The sequence below is a fragment of the Andrena cerasifolii genome, chromosome 4, assembly GCF_050908995.1.
Source record: "Andrena cerasifolii isolate SP2316 chromosome 4, iyAndCera1_principal, whole genome shotgun sequence".
Classification (NCBI taxonomy): domain Eukaryota; kingdom Metazoa; phylum Arthropoda; class Insecta; order Hymenoptera; family Andrenidae; genus Andrena; species Andrena cerasifolii.
In genome coordinates, this window is record NC_135121.1 from 7,796,021 (window position 1) to 7,816,640 (window position 20,620).

The 20,620-nt window shown below is 44.1% G+C and overlaps 1 protein-coding gene across 1 annotated transcript in view; it reads left to right on the forward strand.

The window, feature by feature from the left end:
- Positions 1 to 20,620, forward strand: part of LOC143367713 (pikachurin) — a 175,210-nt gene that overhangs the window by 26,635 nt on the left and 127,955 nt on the right. Inside the window, exon 3 of the mRNA XM_076809824.1 lies at positions 20,451 to 20,567. Within this exon, the coding sequence (XP_076665939.1) occupies positions 20,451 to 20,567 (117 nt within the window). The remainder of the gene's footprint in view (positions 1 to 20,450; positions 20,568 to 20,620) is intronic.

A 20,620-nucleotide genomic window follows, 5' to 3' on the forward strand; every position in this document is an offset into this window, starting at 1 on the left:
CAAGTTGCACGCGTTACTACAGTCAACAAAAAACCATTGACAAATGGACTTAGGCCACTTTCAAAATAAACGGCTCATACAGAGCTTCGTGTAATCTGTGTTGGTATTATTGGAGGCGTGAAGTTTGCAAGAATATTCCAATATTACGTCGGGTACATATGTCTCCTTTGTTTAATATCGATGGGTAATTGGTACAAGAGTCTTCTTCGCGCGACAGTTAATTCTCCCGTGTTCATTACGTCGTATAGCAACCCAGTAATTAATCACTCTGACAGTCGTTGGAGTTCCATGGACGCGAGCTATTTTCCACGAGAACGTTGTCAACTATTTTAAGTTGGGCAGATATATCACTGGAGCTCGACCAGAGGGATGAACGTGCACGAGGGAGACTGGCGGTTCGTTCGTAATTTCTTTTGTCCGGTTTTTACGAGCTATGAGGAAGAGAAGCTCGTTGAGGCATTGTTTACTGGGTTTCAGCGTTTCTTTAACAAAGTTCTTGCCGCGCAGGCGTTTCTGTTGACGTACTTCGTACCGTGCATTCCATCGAATTAATCGTCATCTTTTACATCACCGCACATTTCATCCCCTCTATTAGCACCGAACGTTAGAACGCAATCTACTGTCTGCATCTGTGAATCCAGTTTTGTTCTCTTTAAAGCATTTACCGTTGATAAATTCATTGTCCCCGAAGTGTCTGTCTAATCCCGCGGCGCGGCTCGTCGGTCCTGCCCTCCATAAGCTACAGATTACACCCCGTACGTAATTAAAAATTAATTACGCAGATGGGAGGGGAGGGATTAAGTCTGAACTTCGGAGGGTTTCCGCGGAATAAGCAATGTCATCGCTGTTTTCACCCCTCTTATCAGCGCGTCCGCGTAATTCAATGTCACCCTCGCGACCGGGGCAGCAACAGACTTCTTCTTTCCCCGCGAAACCTCCCCTTCTTCGTAACGAAGGAATTCAACCCTCTATCGCGCAGTTTGAGTTTACGGGGCGACACCGAGCGTCGTATATTCACCCCCCTGGATCCTGCGTAGCGACCATTCGAAAGTCGTAGAATTTTTTCCCACGAATGTTTTCTAAAATATTCGGGATGCAAGGAAACGTGAAGTTGCACGGCGGCGTCGAGTCAATTCGATACGAGGCCGCGGAGATTAAAGGAGCGTGAGAGGAACCCCTCGCATTCAGAAGTGTATCCACGTAGCGAGGGTTGGAACGCGCTGGGTGGCTGATAAAATTTTATCGGGGCAATAAAATCGAAGCGCGGAGATACGCGCAGGAATGCGTACTACGTAGAAATCCAATGGTCGGAGTGCACGGCTGCTTCCTTTTCTAATTTATTTCTTGGACGTCGGGAAGGTTGCGGGGGTGTCTCGGGGCGTGTAACGTCCTTGATACATGCGCGGGACTTCCGTTTCTTTCCCTGCCGCCATAAATCCCGCGAAGACGAGTCGGGCACTGCTTCGGGGCACGGTTACGAGATCACCAGGTTGATGCGAACGGTTATAAAATTACGTAAAAGGGAACGAGCTCTGCAGGATGATCCCTTTCTCCGGTCTCTTCTCTCGTAGATGAATTTCGTATGGCTTTAGAGGATCCTTAATTAATATTTATCCTTGACTCCACGAGCATTGTGTCCCGTTCGAGTTTACAAAGGCGCAGTAATCCTGCGAGTAGAACGTGCAAAGTTGCCTCGCGCGGCAAGTCTCGCCGTTCTGTCAATTATTAATCCCCCGACGAGGCCTATACAGGCGAGGTGTAACGAAGTTTTCAAGATTGGACGTGTCAATTTATCGCGCGATAGATACGCGACGTGTACACGTCAAAACAATTATGTTTCGCCGAAACATATACAGGACACCTGACAAAATTAAACAGTTTAATTTATACGAGCCGCGTGCACCCGTCGGCCGCGCGAATGCAATTTACGGCCCCACCCCCGATCGGATTTCTGGCTATCGTTCCAAAGCCCAAATACCCCACAGTCCCGCTAATACTCTATCACATATTCCATTACTGCAAACGCTGGAAAATTCTCCGCCTCTCAACCATGGCTGTTCTGAACGCCAGCTGGAAGTAAAAGGGTCTCGCGAAATAGCATTAAACGTTTTAAAAATAAGAATGTTACATACTTCAGTGCTGCAGTAAACCTGTTAATCATCGAGAGCATAGTGTCTCCACAGAGATCCAAATCCTCCACAACGAATTGTATTAAATAACAACCCTGCATCCACGCCTTCAAGCGTCTCCATACGCTGCTCGACGTAATGGATTCCCAGCAAAATTATTTTCCCTGAAATATACGAAGATACTGTCCCCGCGTTCGGGCACAGAAGATAAGAGAGGAACTACGGGGGGAAGAAAGCGATTCATCGCTCCTGACAGTCGTGGGGAGCTGTGGCAGCACGGGGGCGTGGATAATGCTAGCCAGGATTCATTCAATGTTCAACGCGTATCCGTGTTTCCGCGGCGAGAAGTGGAGCGTGACAGTGGATGACGATAGACCGATTTTGCAGGGAAAACCGCAGCCGACCCGATTGCGACGCTTCCTGCAATATTCATCGTACACCTTGCTGGCGGTCCCGGCTCGCGGGGCCGCGGTTACAACGAAGATCCCTCGCAATTAACGCGCGCTAATGTGACTTGTTGCGACAATAAATCATCCCCCTCGGCTGGCCGGATAATTCCGGCCCGTACGAGAACCGGTCCGCGTATCGAGGCAACCGCCTCCGCTAACTGCTGTTTGCACCGACATTTTGCCAGATAGAAGTCGCTGCGTACGTTGCAATAATCTGCGCGCCACGGGGGGTGCAAGTTAGCGCGTTGCGTAATTGGCTGGTGGAAATTATTCACGCGGTGGGAGAGCGTCTGTCGTGAATGTTGAGCTGTTGGAATTAGGAATCAGATTCGGGATACTTGAGAGTAGCGGTGGTTTTTGACGGGGAAGTGTAAATTGTTGGAGATTCAGTTGTAGTGGTGTCAGTTAGGGGAGAGAGGAATTTTTTATTTAGGGGATAAACTTCCTTGGTCAGGATTGTATTGATTTAACAGTATCACTATAAATGCTGTTTATTAGTGTAGGGGAGAGCGGGGACAAACGTAACGGCGTCATGAAAGTAACACGCCTTCTGCACCCCTTCCACAAACATTTCCAAAACGTTTGCTTTACACAGTTACATGTGTATAGTGTCTCTTTTATTGTACAGAGTGACGTTGAACAGTAACACGAATCGTATACCCTGAACAAGCTAAACTTGTTATATAGATCATTCAGGTTAAACTAGGGTAAACCAACCAGTGAATGACCGAATTGTTGAATGTATGGACCTTTGAGATTAATACTTGAATATATTTATGTATAACAACAGAACAACTGTTGAAATTGCATTTATATTTATTTTTCTTGAAATTTCTTTAGAAATAATTACTTATTCTTATCTTAATTTAAATAAAAAAACAATTATAAAATGCAAAACGTAGGAACTCAGTAAATGACTGCATACTTTTAATAAGAATTGTACTTATTAATGTTTGCTTAATACGCGTGACTAAAAATATAGGATATTAAAAGTGCAACTACACTCCATTTATAAACATATACTAATGTTTAAATTTATAATTGACATTTCTTTGCCTAATGGTAATTCAATGCGATGCGGTCAATTACTGGTTGATTTACCCTATAGATATTAAACCAATTATTTGCTAGAGCGTTCTTACAAGGGAACATCCCAAACCCGGAAATTCAAAAAATTCTGAAACTTCATGAATATGTAGGGAATTTCCCCCTGATTACAATGCAATTTTTATTTGCTGCCCAAATTCACTCTAATGGAGTGTAATTGATCCCTGAAAGTCCGGTTATTTTGCGATTTTCTGTTATAACTCGTGAACTGTAAAATAATTTTTTTACCAAATGATAGATCTAATTAAAAGAAGTAACTTTTGTGTTGAAACTGTTCTCCTATCTCTTACATTTCGCGAGTTATAACACAAAATCGAAAAATAGCCGAATTTTCGGGGGCTAATTTCACCCCCTTCGAGTGAATTTGAGCAGCAAACAAAATTGCATTGTAATCAGGAGGAAATCCCATACATATTCACAAAGTTTCAGAATTTTTTTAATTTTCGGGTTCGGGATCTTCCCTTGTTAGATAATGTTCAAATATTTCTTTCTCTCGTTTTTTTATAATAAAAAATCCTTTTTTTGCGATGGACGCAGTGTTTCTACTTAATTCTCCTCAAAATAATTAGTATTACTTTCGTCTCCACGGTATGTTACTTTCGTCCTACCCCTGCTGGACAAAAGTGGACTGAGGAAAATTGCCATAACTTTTTAACTACTTACCACTTAACGCTGAATCTAGGCTGAAATGATAGACCAAGAAACACAGTATCTTAAAGCACAATTTTCATTTTTATATCTATAAAAGATAATCGCAGGCTAGGCCAAATGTAAAAAGTGTCACTTTTGTCCCCTCTCTCCCGCACCACGAAATCTGTCGTTTAATCCATTATTCTATCCAGAGGCTGCCACGAATATGTACATTATCCCGTTCAACGTTAACCGTACAATGGATTGTACAACAGACCAGCTAAAGCTTCGAATACTTCATAATGAAGACGTATTCTGTCCTGGGATTACGTAACAGGGTCAAATGCCACCATCCGTCCATACACTACACACAAACGAGAGTTTTCGTTCTTTTGAACGACGCTGGAGGATTGTTAGAAAAGCATCGTAAAAGGATGAAAATTACTGGGGAATCGCGTTCGAATGGTAAAAAGGCTCCATTCAAACTTTAATTGGCTTACGCCCTCTAGAATTCGTCTAAGAGTAAATAATAAGAGCGGGAAATGTTTGCGCTTTTATATTCCCCCGCGACCCGCCCGTCGCCTGTCCCCGCCGGGTCGATACCTAGTTGAAGAAATCGCCCCGATTTCGCCGTAGTTTCGTCGAGCTCTCTTTGTGCACGTAAATGATTTCTCATTGAAAGTACTTTTGAAAAAAAAATCCCCCGAGCTGCCTGTAACAATGTAGGTCCCCGGAGCGGGTCTTGAAAAAGCATAGAAGCTTTCGTTAATTGTTCCGCCTTTTTATAAACGAACGTAATTGACTTACAGTCTCGTCTCCTCGCGCAATTTTATTACGCGTGACGGGAGTAAAACCCTTTCACAGGGGGGCTTAAACGCGTTTTTGTTGCCTGAATTGTCGCTCGCCGTCGAATAGACGCGTAGCAGGGTATTCTTAATGCAAACGGCAATGAATTCCTCCCACCGTGGCGCGCTTTTTCCAAGGATTCTCTCGTTTGTCGGAGTCCTTTGCTATAGAAATTCGATATCGCGGGGCAATGTTGGGGAGGGGCACAGAAGGCCCCATTCCAATTAGTTTAGTGCGCTAATAATCTTCTTTTTGCCGGGGATTAGCTTATCCGCTTATCAAATAATTAGATAGAATAAGAGGAAATAACAGCGATAGGAAAATGTTTGTTCTCCTTTTTACGAGGCACAACCGCCAGAGGTGCTCCGCCACGATCGATATCGGGTTAAGGGGATTATCCCGGTCCTTTTCTTGGTTATCAAGAATAGCCATCCCGTAAATAGCCCAGTCTTTTTTTTGTTTCCGATGGCGCACATTTATCCGCCAATACCCCGCCCGGTCGAAATTCAGTTATCCCGATGACGCGGAAGCATCGAGCGAAAACATTCGTGTCACTTGCAACTGCATTCATCCAATTATTGGGGCTGTCTGATCTCAACATTTAAAACGGCCGGTGACAAGCGTTTTTAATTCGCGTTGTTGGATAAATAATTCCATTATCAACACGTTGGGAGGCGGTGCATTAAATAAAACGAGTATTTAATATTGATCCTCGAACGTTAGCAGCAAACGTAGACTATACATACATGTATAGCGAACATTACTCTTTTCGACGTTAAGCTGAATGTATTTTCACAGAGCAACTTGAACCTTCGCGATCAAGATTCTCTCCCTAATTAATTTCTTAACTCAACGATACAAACGGGCCTTTTGCACCGGCAGTCGCGAACGAGGCGACAATTACTTTACCTGCGTCTCTTTGATGCACGATCATGCAACCTATATCGCTGTTTTAATCCTCCTTCCGCGAAGGTCTTCCCGAGTGCAGGCCAGATTTTAATCACCGAGTCCGCTTAGATTCGCAAAGTTCCTCGAGGCAATTCTTCCGCAGTCGGCAGCTCGTTTCCCCTGGATTCGCTTCGTCGGCGATTCCCCCGCCCTCCTTTGCGTCGTTGTCGGTCGTCGACTCCGGCCGTAATTAAAATAAACGATTAATTAGCCCACCCCCCGAGCGAGGGCCTGCGCGCAGCTTGACCGCGTGCACGCGCTTGCACGATCGCAGGGATTGAACGCGCTGGCCAAGATGGCCTGTCTGGAGGCCCGCCTGACCTCTTCAGACGACTTCAGCAACGCTCCTCGGGCTCGGTCCACTCTGCGCCCTCGACTCGAACATCAAAAGAGCAGAAGCTATTTCGTCTGTCACGGTTGCTGCCTCGCTTTCGTCGGCGTTCTGGCACTTGTTGAGCCTCGTGAACCGAAACGAATTCGGTGCGTCCCCTATTACCTGCGTCGCGGACCTTTTTAAGCCACTAAAGTGGATATTCTGCCCTTTCATCGGGACTCGTGTTCCACCACTTGCGATTCTCCAAACTTTCTTCGGATTATACGATCGAAGCCTCTCCGAACTGCAATGATGAGACACCTATGCGACCAGTATTTCCACCCCCTCGGTAAAGACAGTGCTGCATAGAAAAATGTAGAAAATTGGCGAGTTCGCGACAAAAGTGTCTCTTATGAAATAAGCCCTCATTTGCTTCCTACAGTCGCGAGCTTTCATCTTCGAAAAGCGCGTCGCTGGTAGCGCAGGAGCGACACGCTGCCCCCGCTTTTTCTCGTAGGGCGTGTAGTTTTTTTTCCGAGGGATCGAACCGTTCGTTTTTTTTTATTTTGATTTGCCGCGGTTCACCGGCTGATTCGTATTTATTTCGGCCACCGGTGTGGGGAACGAGAAAGAACGACGTTCGGAGCGGCATGAATTTTTCACGACCACCGTTCATTTGCCGGGTACGCTTCCTGCACCCTCGTGCATACGTGTCGCACGGGAAATTTGCGCACGCACGTGCGTGCGTTGCACATGCGGGATACGCCGCCGCGATGAGAATCGATCGGTACCCACGCGTAGAATAATATCTGGACGAGGAATAATAGCCGCCAGTAGTTGGCCGGAACGACGGGGATCTCGCGTGACACGATGGGCCTGCGACGTTACGCAACTCTGGACAACCGTGTTGGTTTATGGGGGAATTAATTGCAGCAGACTCGGCTGAGACCCGTTAATAACGAAGAATATAAATTTTTCTCTGCTTCTCCCCTTCTGTCACCCTTGTGTTGTACTCTCTTGGCACGTCTCGCACTGTTTGGCAGTAGGGGAAAGTGGAGCAAAATCGGGTGTCTACTGTATCTTTCCTGCTAGCAAAAAGCCAGACGGCGAAATAAAGTTTGGATACTAGAAACCTTAATTGGACCTTACAGAATCAGAAAATATGAGTCCTTCTTTGAAAAAACTATTTGGATAATAGGAAAAGCCTGTTTTCTCGGAAGTATGTAATAGGGTGGCCCTTATTTTAAACCTGCGATTTCTTTTGCTCTCACCCTCTAATGTGGTTCCATTTTATAAAAGAATAGTTCCCGAAAAAGATTATTGCAATCGGATAACAGGAAAGGGTGCCGACCAGGCCTTAAAGGTTAGAATTCATCAACGGTTTGAATTGGAAGAATATCTCAGAAATGGTAAGCTCTATCGAAATTTTGTTCAAACAATGTTAAAAGAGCATTCAATTTTCTACAATTACAATATATATAAGTTTTTCGTGCTTCCAACCAATTTTTAAATAATAGCGTTTGAATATAGAGATGTCTGCAATACGCGCGTATAGACAACACGTCACGCTGTACAGGTGGGACGCCCGAAGTGCGGACCTCTATATATTCAAAGGCTATTATCTAAAAATTGGTTGGAAGCACGAAAAACTTATATATACAGTAATTGTAGAAAATTGAATGCTCTTTTAATATTATTTGAACAAAATTTCGATACGACTTACCATTTCTTGAGAAATTCTTCAAATTCAAACCGTTGATGAATTCTAAACTTTAAGACCTGGTCGGCACCCTTTCCTCCTTTCGGATTGCAATCAACTTTTCAGGGACTATTTTTTTATCAAATAGCACAAGGTTCTAGGAGGTGTGAGCAAAGAAATACAAAAAAAAATCGACACGTATAAATAAAGGCCACCCTAGTGGGTAATATCGGGTACTCTAACAAAAACCGAATAAAATATAATATAATTATAAAACTTTTATTACTATTATTTCAGAAGTAATAAAGAAAGTTATTTTAACAAATATTAACTTGTGCATAAATTTATTTTAATTTATCTACAAATAAAGATCTCGCCGCAACACAACACTGGAACTTTTCAACTTGAAATTCTTAAACTTCTCTTAATGAAAAACTACGACGGTCTTCGCTCCGCGATTGATCTCATACTGTCGTGATGTCCACCGGAATGTAACACTATACGTTGGCAGCATATCGTAGCTCTTGTCTCAGAAGCACAATGATACCTGATCTGAGCCGCGTACGCGGTTATTACTCCACTTTCCCCTAACTTTGTCTTGTTTCGTATATTCCTCATTTTTACGCACATACTTATCTTATTAGCCCTCAATGCGCAGAATCGGCGTGTAATATCTGTTGACATAAGTATCTTCCGAAGCAACCAGTTTAGTTGCTTAATAACTGATATTCAATCTCCTATCCAAAGAAACGTCTGCTAGCAAACGGAGTTAGAAAATCGCTGGTTGCGCGCACGAGCCAGGTTTCAAGTCACCCATGTCTGAGTAGGTACTTCGTGGTTATACCCCGATTGTTCCAACGCAGGTAGCACAAATCATAGCGGAACGTTAAAACAGCCCCCGCGCGCAGAGAAATCGGTTGTTGCCGGTTCGGGGGTTGCTTAAATCAGTCCGGAGCAATATTTCCTCTCCGGGGGGCTGGTTGGTAGGTCCGCGAAGTCGGGGACGGAAGCTGCTCGAATAAATTCAATGCCCCGGGGAACGGGTTTGTTTGTTCGGGATTTTTGACGATCGGTTTAACACGAGAGTTATCTCGAGGCGTTCCCGGCTCGCGCAAACTCGGCTAACAAATCCTCCCGGACGAGTCCGCAGATCCAGGCGAGCCGTTAATCGCCCACGCCTTCGGAGCTGCGGGATTAACGATCTGAGGTTCTAAAACAAACATCCCGGTCTGTGGCTGTGTCAGCAGCGGCATGTGTGACGATTGGGGCCTCGCCGCGTCTGACTTCGAACCTCGTTTCCTGCCAGATTTCCCCGCTCGCCCTGGCTGGTGGCTGGGAATTCAACTCGGCCAAAAATTCGATGCCTCTCACCTTGGCGCGTTCATTATGCGACGACGCAATCTCAGCTCGCTATAATTTCTATTTACCGCGTTCTTTCCTTCGAGCCCTTTAGCTGATCTCTGGTCCTATTGGGAGGGATTGTTTGGATGGAGTTGGGGTTTCCCTTGAGTGCTGGACAAAGGAAGAGAAAAAATTTACAAACAATTGCGGGGCGACAATTAATTAACTAATATCTGTAGATATTCGAAGATTCGATTCGTCGTGCTTCGACAAAATGCGCGACGCCTTTTAGAATTTTCGGACCGAGTAATCCTCTGAGGGGAGGGGGAGGGAGGGGGTTGCGCCTCGTTGGGCAGAAAAATAGGTGATTCTGTGTGAATTTTTGGTACAAAAACGGTTCGACAAATTAATTTGAGGTTTGGCAGGCTGCTTTATTGTATCTCGAACTACTGTTCTGAATTTTTGTGCGACGGTGAAAAAATAACATGACAGCTACAGAGAGGGCGTTGGAAAATAATCGAGTGGCCCTTGCGTTGACGAAAAGTACTGTAAGGGTTATCCGAAACGCAAAAAGGAAAAGAGATTCTTAAACTATATGAATGTGGCTATCTTTGGTAGTAGATTTATTGCTGCATCTTTTACCGATCCTTTTTTATTTAAAGAAGTTTTCCCGATTTTGGGGCAAAACCTTCTTCGGACTCAAATCAGGGCGCTTCATTTTCTTCAAAAGGCTGCCATTTTAATATTTTTTTACTTTTCTTAATGCATCTACTACCACAGATAGCCACATTCGTATAGATTAAGAATCTCTTTTCTTTTTTGCGTTTCGGTTAACCCTTACAGTACTTTTCGTCAACGTCACAGCCACCCAATTATTTTTCAACGCTCTCCCTGTGACTGTCATGCTTTTTTTTTCACTGTCACGCAAGAATTCAGAACAATAGTTCAAAATACAATAAAACAGCCTTGCCAAACCTCAAATTAATTTGTCGAACTGTTTTTGTGCAAAAAATTCACAAAGAATTACCTATTTTCCCTTAAGGGATCATTCCTGTAATCACGCCGCAAAATTCGGCAACATTCAGGCTTTTTTTCTCAGTGAATACAATGAATAACAAAGTCAAACTTTTTTTCATTTATTAAGCTGCTTATAATGTATACGGAACAATTTTTTACATACACTTTTAATAGTGTTTTTTCAATGTTATCTGAAGTTGAAAAGCACGCCTTTGAAAAGAAATACCGCCCTGGCGGGAGTGACTTAAGCTCACAGACCCATCTGCTTTAAAAAAACCAAGCTGATTCTTAATCACTATGAGTACCGCTATCGCAGGTGCCAGAATTAGCCACGTAAGTAAAAATTTAACAAACTTGCGCGCATCCAAACTTCAAGTCTCGAAATTTGTCATTTTTACTTGAAATTTGAAAGCGCACAATTTTGTTAAATTTTAACCTACGTGGTTAATTCTGGCACCTGCGATAGCGGTACTCATAGCGATTAAGAATCAGTTTGTTTTTTTTTGTTTCAGATCAGTCTGTGAGCTGAAATCACTCCCTCCAGATGACACTGAAAAAACACAATTAAAAGTGCATTTAAAAAATCGTTATTCATTATATTCATTGAGAAAAAAAACCCTGAATGCTGCCGAACTTTGTGGCGCGATTACAGGAATGAGCCCTTAAACTTGAAACTTACGAAGGTGGTCAAGTCACGAGCCTCGTGTTTCGAAATTTCTCGCCAGCCCGTGCTAAGCTGATTACTGGCGGAGCCGAAATTTCCTGGAAGGCTTCCGTGTTTAACCACCGATCGATATCATCCCCGTTTCCAATGGGACCCTTGCTCGTTTCGTCCAGAGGTCCAGGGTCGATGCATCACTCTCTCACCTCCATTGATCCCGCTCCCCGAAGGATAAATATAAAGAACGCCCTGGTGGATCTGTAAGCCACCTGGCGACGAGCAGGCTCCTCGATTCGCCATTTCCAAATCGCGAACGATGCCACTCGTTTCAGGGCTAGACGACGTGTCCGAGGGAGTACAGCGCGTTGCTATAGAAACCCACCCCCGGGGTTGTGGCGCGGGCGGGCGGGTGTCAGGGGTTCTCAAAACACGTCGGCTCCTCGAATCGGGGCCAATCGAAATCTGGCTGGTCGCAAAGGCGACGCTGGAGACAGAATCACGGGGCCGCGGGACAAAAAGGCGGAAGAAGGGTGTTGGGGTCGGCCGGGAGTGACAAAGAAGAGAGGATAATGAAATGAGAGTGCTGCGGACGTAATAAGAGGATGAAAGAAGACCGCTCGAAAGACCCGGCAGAGGAAAGTCTGTCTCTATTCATCGATGGAGGAACGATGATTTACGTAGCTTTTGGTTCGTGCAAAGCTTCCGCGGATGTAGCAGGATGAATTAGGATTTGGATCGGTTGCCTGGCTAGTTCCCCGATGAGGTACGGCGCTGCAGGGAAAGATAAAAGCTTAAGACGCAGGTAACGGGTTATCGCAGAAGTCACTGAACTTTGAAACACGCTACTCAGAGGCAGGGGCATTTTAGCGCGCCAGACTTGTTGGTCGCGTCCTCATTTTCGTGCCGTCGACTTCTATTTCCGGCCCTGATTCCGCGATTCTTCTGTGATACGGCCCGAAACAGACTACTAAATAGAATACAGAAGCAGCATGCTTCGATTACCGATAATAGCATCGGCACTTCGCAATGATTTCGTAATAGGCACACAGAATCCATAATTAAAATCAATTAATTTGCGTGCACAATGGGTACTTCAATGTCCACTTTATCTTCGCCGAAGTGTGCAGTACCTTCTGCAGCGCACTGCGCCCCGAATCCAGCTACCAAACTGGGATCCCCAAATACTTTCTTCCTCCTCCAATATCCCCGAACGTCTGCGTCTCACGATGGCGAAAGATTCCGTATCCAGCGTCGCAGGAAGTAGGACAAACTGCTCAAAGATTCGGTTCGAAGGAGCCATCTCGGTGTTCGGAGATCCGCCATTTTCCTAAATTCAATGTTCCACTATCGCCACGGGGATTTCCCTCGAACCGACGCATTTCCAAGATGAGCCCGTGCGATATCCGTACGGCGATAGGGGATGAGGAGGGGCGGGAGAGGCAAACGGATGGGAAACCCGTTCGCGAACAAAACTCTTCTCTGCGAAATCCTCCGAATGGGCCGCGTCTCGTTCTTCGACCCCGACGAATCTGTCAGGCAAGATACGTCCAGAGAGACAGAGGGTGTAACAGAGGGGGACGATCCGTCTCTTTCATCCCGCACGAAATTCGGGTTATTTGTCGACGGGGAGACAGGAGTTAGCGCGCTCGCAATGTCAGTTCTCGGACAATCGGATCGACGGAGTTCCTTGGGCGATTTCCCTGGGAACCCATTGCCAGCCAATCTAGATGGTGGACCAGGACGTGCCCATGTCCCAGGACCGTGGACTTATTGTTAGGGGGTGGCTTTTGACCCTGCGGCTACTTCGTATACTGCGATAAAGCCCGGAGATGGAAATCGGAGCCCGTATTTACGGGCGCCCGGTCGCGACGCGAATTTCTTCCCTCGTAAAGAGCGCAAACAGCTCGATCGACTTCCCCGCCTCTCTACTTCATGTAGATCCTCATGCTCAGGGGCCTGCTCGAGTTCCGCCGTGAATATAGTTTTACCACGAGACTGCACTGTCCCGTCCTTTCGTTGCCTAAGTCGCTAACAGTTGGATCTTAAAACTCGGGGAGAATTGTACATGCAAGTGTGACGTTCCTAGCTGAACTCGACCCAGCGAAGGTTCGCGCGACGGTGGATTAAATGTATATTGTTGGGTCAGCTCGCGCTCTATCGAACCGTAAAACGAACGCGACAGGACTTCGTTCTGGGGGATATTGCGAAGGAAATGGAAGAATACTTCCAGTCGTGACATTGCCAAAAGAATTTCGCCAAAACCAGTTGCCAGTGTGCATGACGGATGCACACGCAAAACCACTACCCCCTGTACACTATCCCCCAGTTTGCCACCCCCCCGTTTTTTCCTACGGACCCGTGTTTGATGGATTGTTAGTAATATCGATTCCCTTCGGCGTGTTTTGTTACCGAAACTACAGCGGCCACTGGTATTTCTCTCTCGCTGGACTGCTGCCTCTATAGATGGCCGTTGTATTGTTTTCGAAAAAAAGTGCTCTTTCGATGTTTAACGTCGCGGCGGGAAAGGGATTTGCGGGCTTTTTCGCTGCTGACACGGTGATTTAGCTTGCACTTTTTCTCCACGGAATTATGGAGATCGAGGGGGACGCCGGTGTGACCGGTTGCTGGAAATACTAGATACAGGAATTTGTTGACGAGTCGATTCCCTCTCAGCACAATGGCCCGCGAGATTGATTCGGCGCGATTGCTAAGCCATTTAGAAGATCGAGAGACCTCCTCTCGGTATCTTTCCCGGTCACGAGTGGGCGAAAAAAGGAACAGAGGTATTTCGGCTTCGCCCGACTAGCAATGCCACTTTGATCGGATCAGCGGCGCCGAGGGCAGCCGTGTCGCTGCGAATGCCCGGCTTTCGTCACCGTTGTCCGACCCTTTTATGCCGAACATTTTTAATGAACTTTGGATAATACAATCTTTCCACCGGGCCTTTCATCCTCCGCGAGGCTAACGTACACGACAACCACGTGTTCGGAGCTCCGGCCAGATCTCCATCTAGATGCTTTTCTATACGAGACTGGACGCAATGTCAAGAATTTCAATGGCGATTTTCAGGAAAATGAAGCCCAATATTAAAATATTTTATTCCTCTTTTTTTCGACTTATTTACTTGTTATTAGTCGAAAAGGAGCAGTAACTTTTTTTGATATCTTTTTCTTCACGAATTTCTTGACGTTGCGTCCAAACGCGTATAGGAAAACATACCTTCGTCGCTGCCAGACGACGGACACCTTTTCCCAACGACGATTAACGCGCAGTGTGTTTGCGGTCCCATCAATCGGATTCCTGTTCAGGACGTCTCATTACGGGTTAGACGGCATAGCTGGCCCAGCTTTGTACGGGTTTACGCGCGTCGCCTGTTGGCTAATGTAAGTAGGTTAATCAGCAGATCCATTGCACTTGTCGCTGCGGTTCCGCGCTGGATGTTACATCTCTCTCTCTCGGCGAATCAACGGGGGAAGTGGCGGGGTGGTGATTTGAGACAGAGACCGAAGAAACAGGAGAAAGATTTATCCCGCGTGACCTGTGTTCTTAAATAACCAGGATGGTGTTTACTGGGGTTTATACAAAACCCGATTTTTGAGAAAACCGGTTTTCGAATTCCACTATTCCCAAAAAAAAAAACAGCTAAACCGGTTTCAAATTTTCGCAAAAAAATATAATTGAAACAGAAAATAAATGTATGTACTTGTTTTAAAAAATGTCGGTTTTTTGAATATTTACGGAATTACAAAAATATAACAAAATAAAATATACTCTGTCTATACAAAACCAAATATATAAAAAAAATTAAATTAACTAAAATCCGCACAAATCCGTCCAATTTTTGAGTTTATTTAATACCTATTTATGGGTCTACAAAAATATAACCCAATAAATTACACTCCATACAAAACCAAATGAAAGAAACTGAAATAACTAAAATCCGTGCAAAATATAAATTATAAATCTTTATTTCATTTAGTACTTTTCTTTCGAAAATATGAGCAGATAAAGATTAGTTTCACAGTAAACTGTTACCTACTATAATATGCTTTTGTCCGAGGCAATTTCAACTCAAAATGTTAACGTTTTTAATTAAATAATTAATTCATTTGTACATATTAATTCTAGCATATAAAGTCGATTTTTTAAATTTAAAAACCCGTTTTCGAATTTTACAAATTTATAAAACAAACGGTTTTTAAAAACCGACAAACCCTAGTGTCTACACAAATTAACTAGGAGAACTTCGAGCTCTAATAGACCTTGCCGCGTGTCAATCTTCCTTTTACGATACCATTTACAGCCATCCTGATCGATCTGTATAAGCAGTCGTAGCTTTGCACCCCATATGGGGGTAGGAAGTTGGAGGCTTAACGACAATAAAGCGATCGAAAAGGTGCAAACTTTTCCACTTGCTTCTGCACGTTCTAGGGCATCTCGGTCAACGGGGGGCGTTCTTCTGTCCATTCGTTCGCCGCCGGGAACGCGGAATGCGGGTCACGAATCATTGCGAGGGGAAAGTTTCGCGACGTACGCGGAATCCCCCGCGCGCGATAATAATAGAAGGGGCCCACGTCACGGGCGGCGGCAGCGCTGACGTTAATTATCCTAATGAACGAGGAGCTCGTCATCACCGCCGACGAAATTATCACCGCGAAACTGAACCGCCGCGGCTGGTCCCACCGTCGTCGATCTTCGAGCGCCGCTGATAGCCGAGGAGCCGCCACGCCGCGCTCGTTCCCGTCCTTTCGTTTTGTCACTGTCATTGTGCAATACGAGCCGCTAGGAAGTTTCGCGTGTCCCGTGGTTAGACGGCCGTAATTCGATGTCGTAGGGAAGAAGGCGGCGCGGCTCGGACGGGAACGCGAGAAGAATAATGCGATGCAAAGTAACGATACCAGGAGGAAACGTTTGAACGCGTGGAACAATGGCCGTGAGAAGAATAGCGTGACACGGCGGAGCTGGGAATTTAAAGGAATAATCTCTGGGAATGTTGGCCGGGGGGAGCGTAAAAGTAATCACATATTTCCTCGGGCTTTGTTAGGAAAATGGCTGGATGGACCGCGAGCATCAGCCGGGTGGGGGAGGACAGATTCTTTTCCCTCGTGTTCCTCTTTGCCCTCGAAAGACTTTTTACTACGAAGCTGTGACCCTCGGCGGATGGACTTCGGTATAGGGTGGTGGATGGGAGAAGTGGATTAGGAGCTCTAAATTCAGTAGCAACACCTGAAAGTTTACAAACCGATCCCGTAATCTTCTTAATGAATACCTGAGTAAGTTAGATCATGTCGATGAAGTACCGTGAACTGGGGGAACATTGGCAGTTACTTAACATGTATTAAAGAAGGAAAAGGACACAAATTTGATGTATTTTGATATAATTGTCTTGTTAAGGGTAATAGGCAGTCGTTCCTGTCTGAAATGAAGGATTTCTGTTTCGATTAATTACAAAGAAACAAATTGAAACTGAGATTTGCTCTTTGGCATGAAGTTTATTAACATTATAAGCTTTAAAAACTTGATTGTTTAGTAAAAAATATGCATTATATACGACACTACAGATGGATCATTAAAGAGGCTTTTTAAAAAATTTTCTTTTGTTATGCAGTGATAACTAAGAAACGGAGATTGCAATCGATTCAAAAGAAATTCGAGCATTTGCACAAAATGTGTGGTTTCGGACCAGAACTAATTTAAAGTTAATAAAAACTCTTATTCTTTATGAAAGAAAACTGAAACCCCATTGATGAGGTTTTACCATGCCCCAAGCCCCAAAAGATGAGGTCTAAGTTTATTTTCATAAAGAATAAGAGTTTTCATTAACTTTAATTTAGGTCTGGTCCGAAATCACACATTTTGTGAAGATGCTCGAATTTGTTTTGAATCGATTGGAACCTCCGTTTTTAAGTAATCACTGCAAAACAAAAGAACTTTTTTTTTAAAAAGCCTCTTTAATGATCCATCTGTAGCGTCATATGTAATGCATATTTTTGACTAAACAAACAAGTTTTTAAAGCTTATGATGTTAATAAACTTCATGCCAAAGAACAAGTCTCAGTTTCAATTGGTTTCTTTGTAATTAATTGAAACAGAAATGCATCATTTTAGACAAGAATGACTGCCTACTATCCTTAAGAAAAATCGTATTTTTTAATTGCATTTTCCGAAAGTACTATATTTTCTCAATAAAATGCGCTTGGTTTATAGTAAAATTTGCAAAAACGTCAAGCGGCAACCTATAGCGTCGCTTTTGCGCAGAAACTTTAACTGCGTTTTTCTCGAATATTTTTTCCTCTTCATTTTTTCCTGATTGCGAGCGATTTGAGGTTCAAAACGACTTGGAAAAAATTACAGGATGTGTACAACACGTGTCATTTCGGCGCAAACCTCTGATATGATCTGTAAAAATTCGTGATTTTTCAAAATCTACAATTTTGCAAATTTTACTATAAACCAAGCGGCATTTTATTGAGAAAAGATAGTACTTGCGTAAAATGCAATAAAAAAATCGATTTTTCGACTGCCTAGTCCCCTTAACTGTACTATTATGATAGGATACTTAAAGCAAACGTAGAAATGTTCATTTTTATATTACATAGCAAAATCTTTCAAAAACATGCCAATTTTCCCCCAGTTTACGGTACGAACATTCGGTTCGTTCTCGCTCGAGTTCGAAACGTGAGCAGGATTCAACTCTTCACCATCGACTTTTAGAACACGATCTAGAAACTAACGATAAGCCACACGGCAGTCTTCCACAGTGTTTAAAAGATTAACGAAACACCGTCGCCACACCACGAATTTTTAATCAGGGGCGCGTTTTGGTACGGACATCCCTTCGACCAGTCGTTATCCAAGCGTTTATCACTCGCTGATTACGACCGGTAAACATTGAATTATTCCGTGGCCCCGGCTATGGGCTGCCATAAATTACGTTACGAGCTGGCCACCGTATATATTCGTTGGTCCGAGGCAGCGGCAGCTTGCAACGTGGCTGGCAAAAGGTGGATACTGGCCCGCGGGTTTATCATTATTTATTACACGAACAGGGCGAAAGACGCAGGCACGGCTTTCACGGGGGTGCCGGGGAAGTTATTCCAACAGCGGTGCCGTAAAAACGCACGGAGTAAAGGGACACGGCGGTCCCCAACTTCGCGGAGTTACCGAATCATCCATTTTTCTTCGCCCCGCGGATTTATGGAGCGTTTACGCGGCGGGGATTTTTGGAATAAATTCACCCGCGACCCGTGCGCTCCTCCGGAACAATATTATCGCGTGCAAACAAAATTCGTGACACAGTTGAGCTTGTATTTAACTAAATTTCGTTTGGAAAATCCGGCTCGTAGTTAATATCTTCAATGGCTGGCGAGAGCACTTATCACTTTACTTGCACGGGAGGGGCCGCGTAATTATCTTCAGTCTGCTGCCTCGAATTTATCAAACGGCGGGGTTAAATGGCCACGATTCTCTCCCCGCTGTACCGGGAGGGAGGTAAATCTCTCGGTTTTTAAACGTACCCTTTCAGAATCGCGGGGAAAGCAGTTCCCATTTATCCTTGAATTATTCCACGAGTCTTCCCGTCAGAACGCTGGCTCAGCGTCGCTCCTTTCGCGCCGGTTTTAAGGATCTCGCGGCGACGGTCGATCGACAAAGCGACCGCCCAGTTCGCCGGAATAATTCACGCCTAACCGCGAACTTCCTCCAGGATTACAATTTCCTGGTCGTCGTAACGGCACGCTCTATATCCTCTTGCCATCCGACCGTTCGCCGGAGCCTGATTGCCTCCGACAGTTTCCCCGACGGCGATAGTGACCGTCTTTAAAGCGACTCTCGATTTCCCGCAACCGTGCGCCGACCCCGTGAATCCTGGGCCCAGCACCTGAATTCAATTTGACGGAACGGTGGTCGACCTTCCCAACAACAGCGTCACCACGACCCTCGTCTCGTAGGGGCTGTTGCGCGCGACTACTAAAGGGGAACAGCTATGCCTCGGAAAAGAAAATGAAATAACGGTCACAATTGTTGGAAATTTCTCGAAATTTTTGGAGATTCTTTGGCATTGAACGGATGTTTCTACAGGTTCCTAGCGTTAGTCCTGTTCACGTCGAAAGAATCGGAAACAGGAATGGATTATTTCTCTTATTCGAGTGTTTCTCAAATAGGTACTTCAGAATATAACTCGAACTTGATAATATTTAATTATCTTAATACATATATTAAATATACTTAAAGATATTTAATATATTAAATATACTTAAAGATATTTAATATATTAAATATACTTAAAGATATTTAATATATTAAATATACTTAAGATATTTAAATATACGTAAAGATATTTAATATATTAAATATACTTAAGATATTTAAATATACTTAAAGATATTTAATATATTAAATATACTTAAGATATTTAAATATACTTAAAGATATTTAATATATTAAATATTCTTAAGATATTTAAATATATTTAAAGATATTTAATATATTAAATATACTTATAATATTTAAATATACTTAAAGATATTTAATAGATTCTTACCATTAATAAATTTACTTTTGTCCAAGAATATATAATTATATTACTCGTAATAAGCCTCGTTTCGAAAAATTTAATTCTGTAACAACTTGCCCCCACTCGGGGCACGTTGATACAACATGTCTCGACCTTCAAAATGGCTTGTTTCAAAGTCATGGTTTTCGTTTAATTACATGTGGTAGCGGTCATCGGTAGAGGAAAGAACGTACTTTAAGTGAGAGTCATTAATAGTATTGAATATGGAATGCGAAAAAAATAAAAAATAAAAAACTGAAAAATGTAACAACTGGCCCCGGTCTCCCCTAATAGAATATTACAATGTAACCATATTAAAATAAACAAGTGCTAAGAATGATCAACTAAAAATAATCGCTGCGACCCCCCCAGAAAACATTTCGCGACCCACAGCTTGGTAACCGCTGGATTATTTATTCCATTGCAATTTTCACTGTCGAAGTGGCAACGGAACTCGACAAAGGCAGTTTACTATTCTCTGGGAATTTAATTTCTTGGAATTCAATATTAGTTATCGACTGTATGGGTAGTGGTACAGTCTGACAGCGCATTGGACTGAAAATGGCACTAGATTCGCGGAAAATTCTATTCCCTCGTCGAGAGAACTGCGCGCCCCTTTGACGGTTGTCGACGGCGCGGCTTATCCGACGCGTCGAACGTTATCTGAACGTGCTTTATCGGTGGTTCCGTCTGTTGCGCCGCGGTTTCCTCTGCCACCGGTGCATCTCTCACAGCGCCGATTGTTTGCATTTGCAGGAAGATGCGGTCACGGGTCGCCTTGCGAGCAGCTCTGCTACGAGCTGCACGACGGGATGTACGAGTGCGACTGCAGGGACGGCTACATTCTTCATAAAAATGGATACAGCTGTGCCGGTGAGTCTACCGCGAAGAGCCTAGCGCTTATCCTTCTTTACGGTACCTCGAGT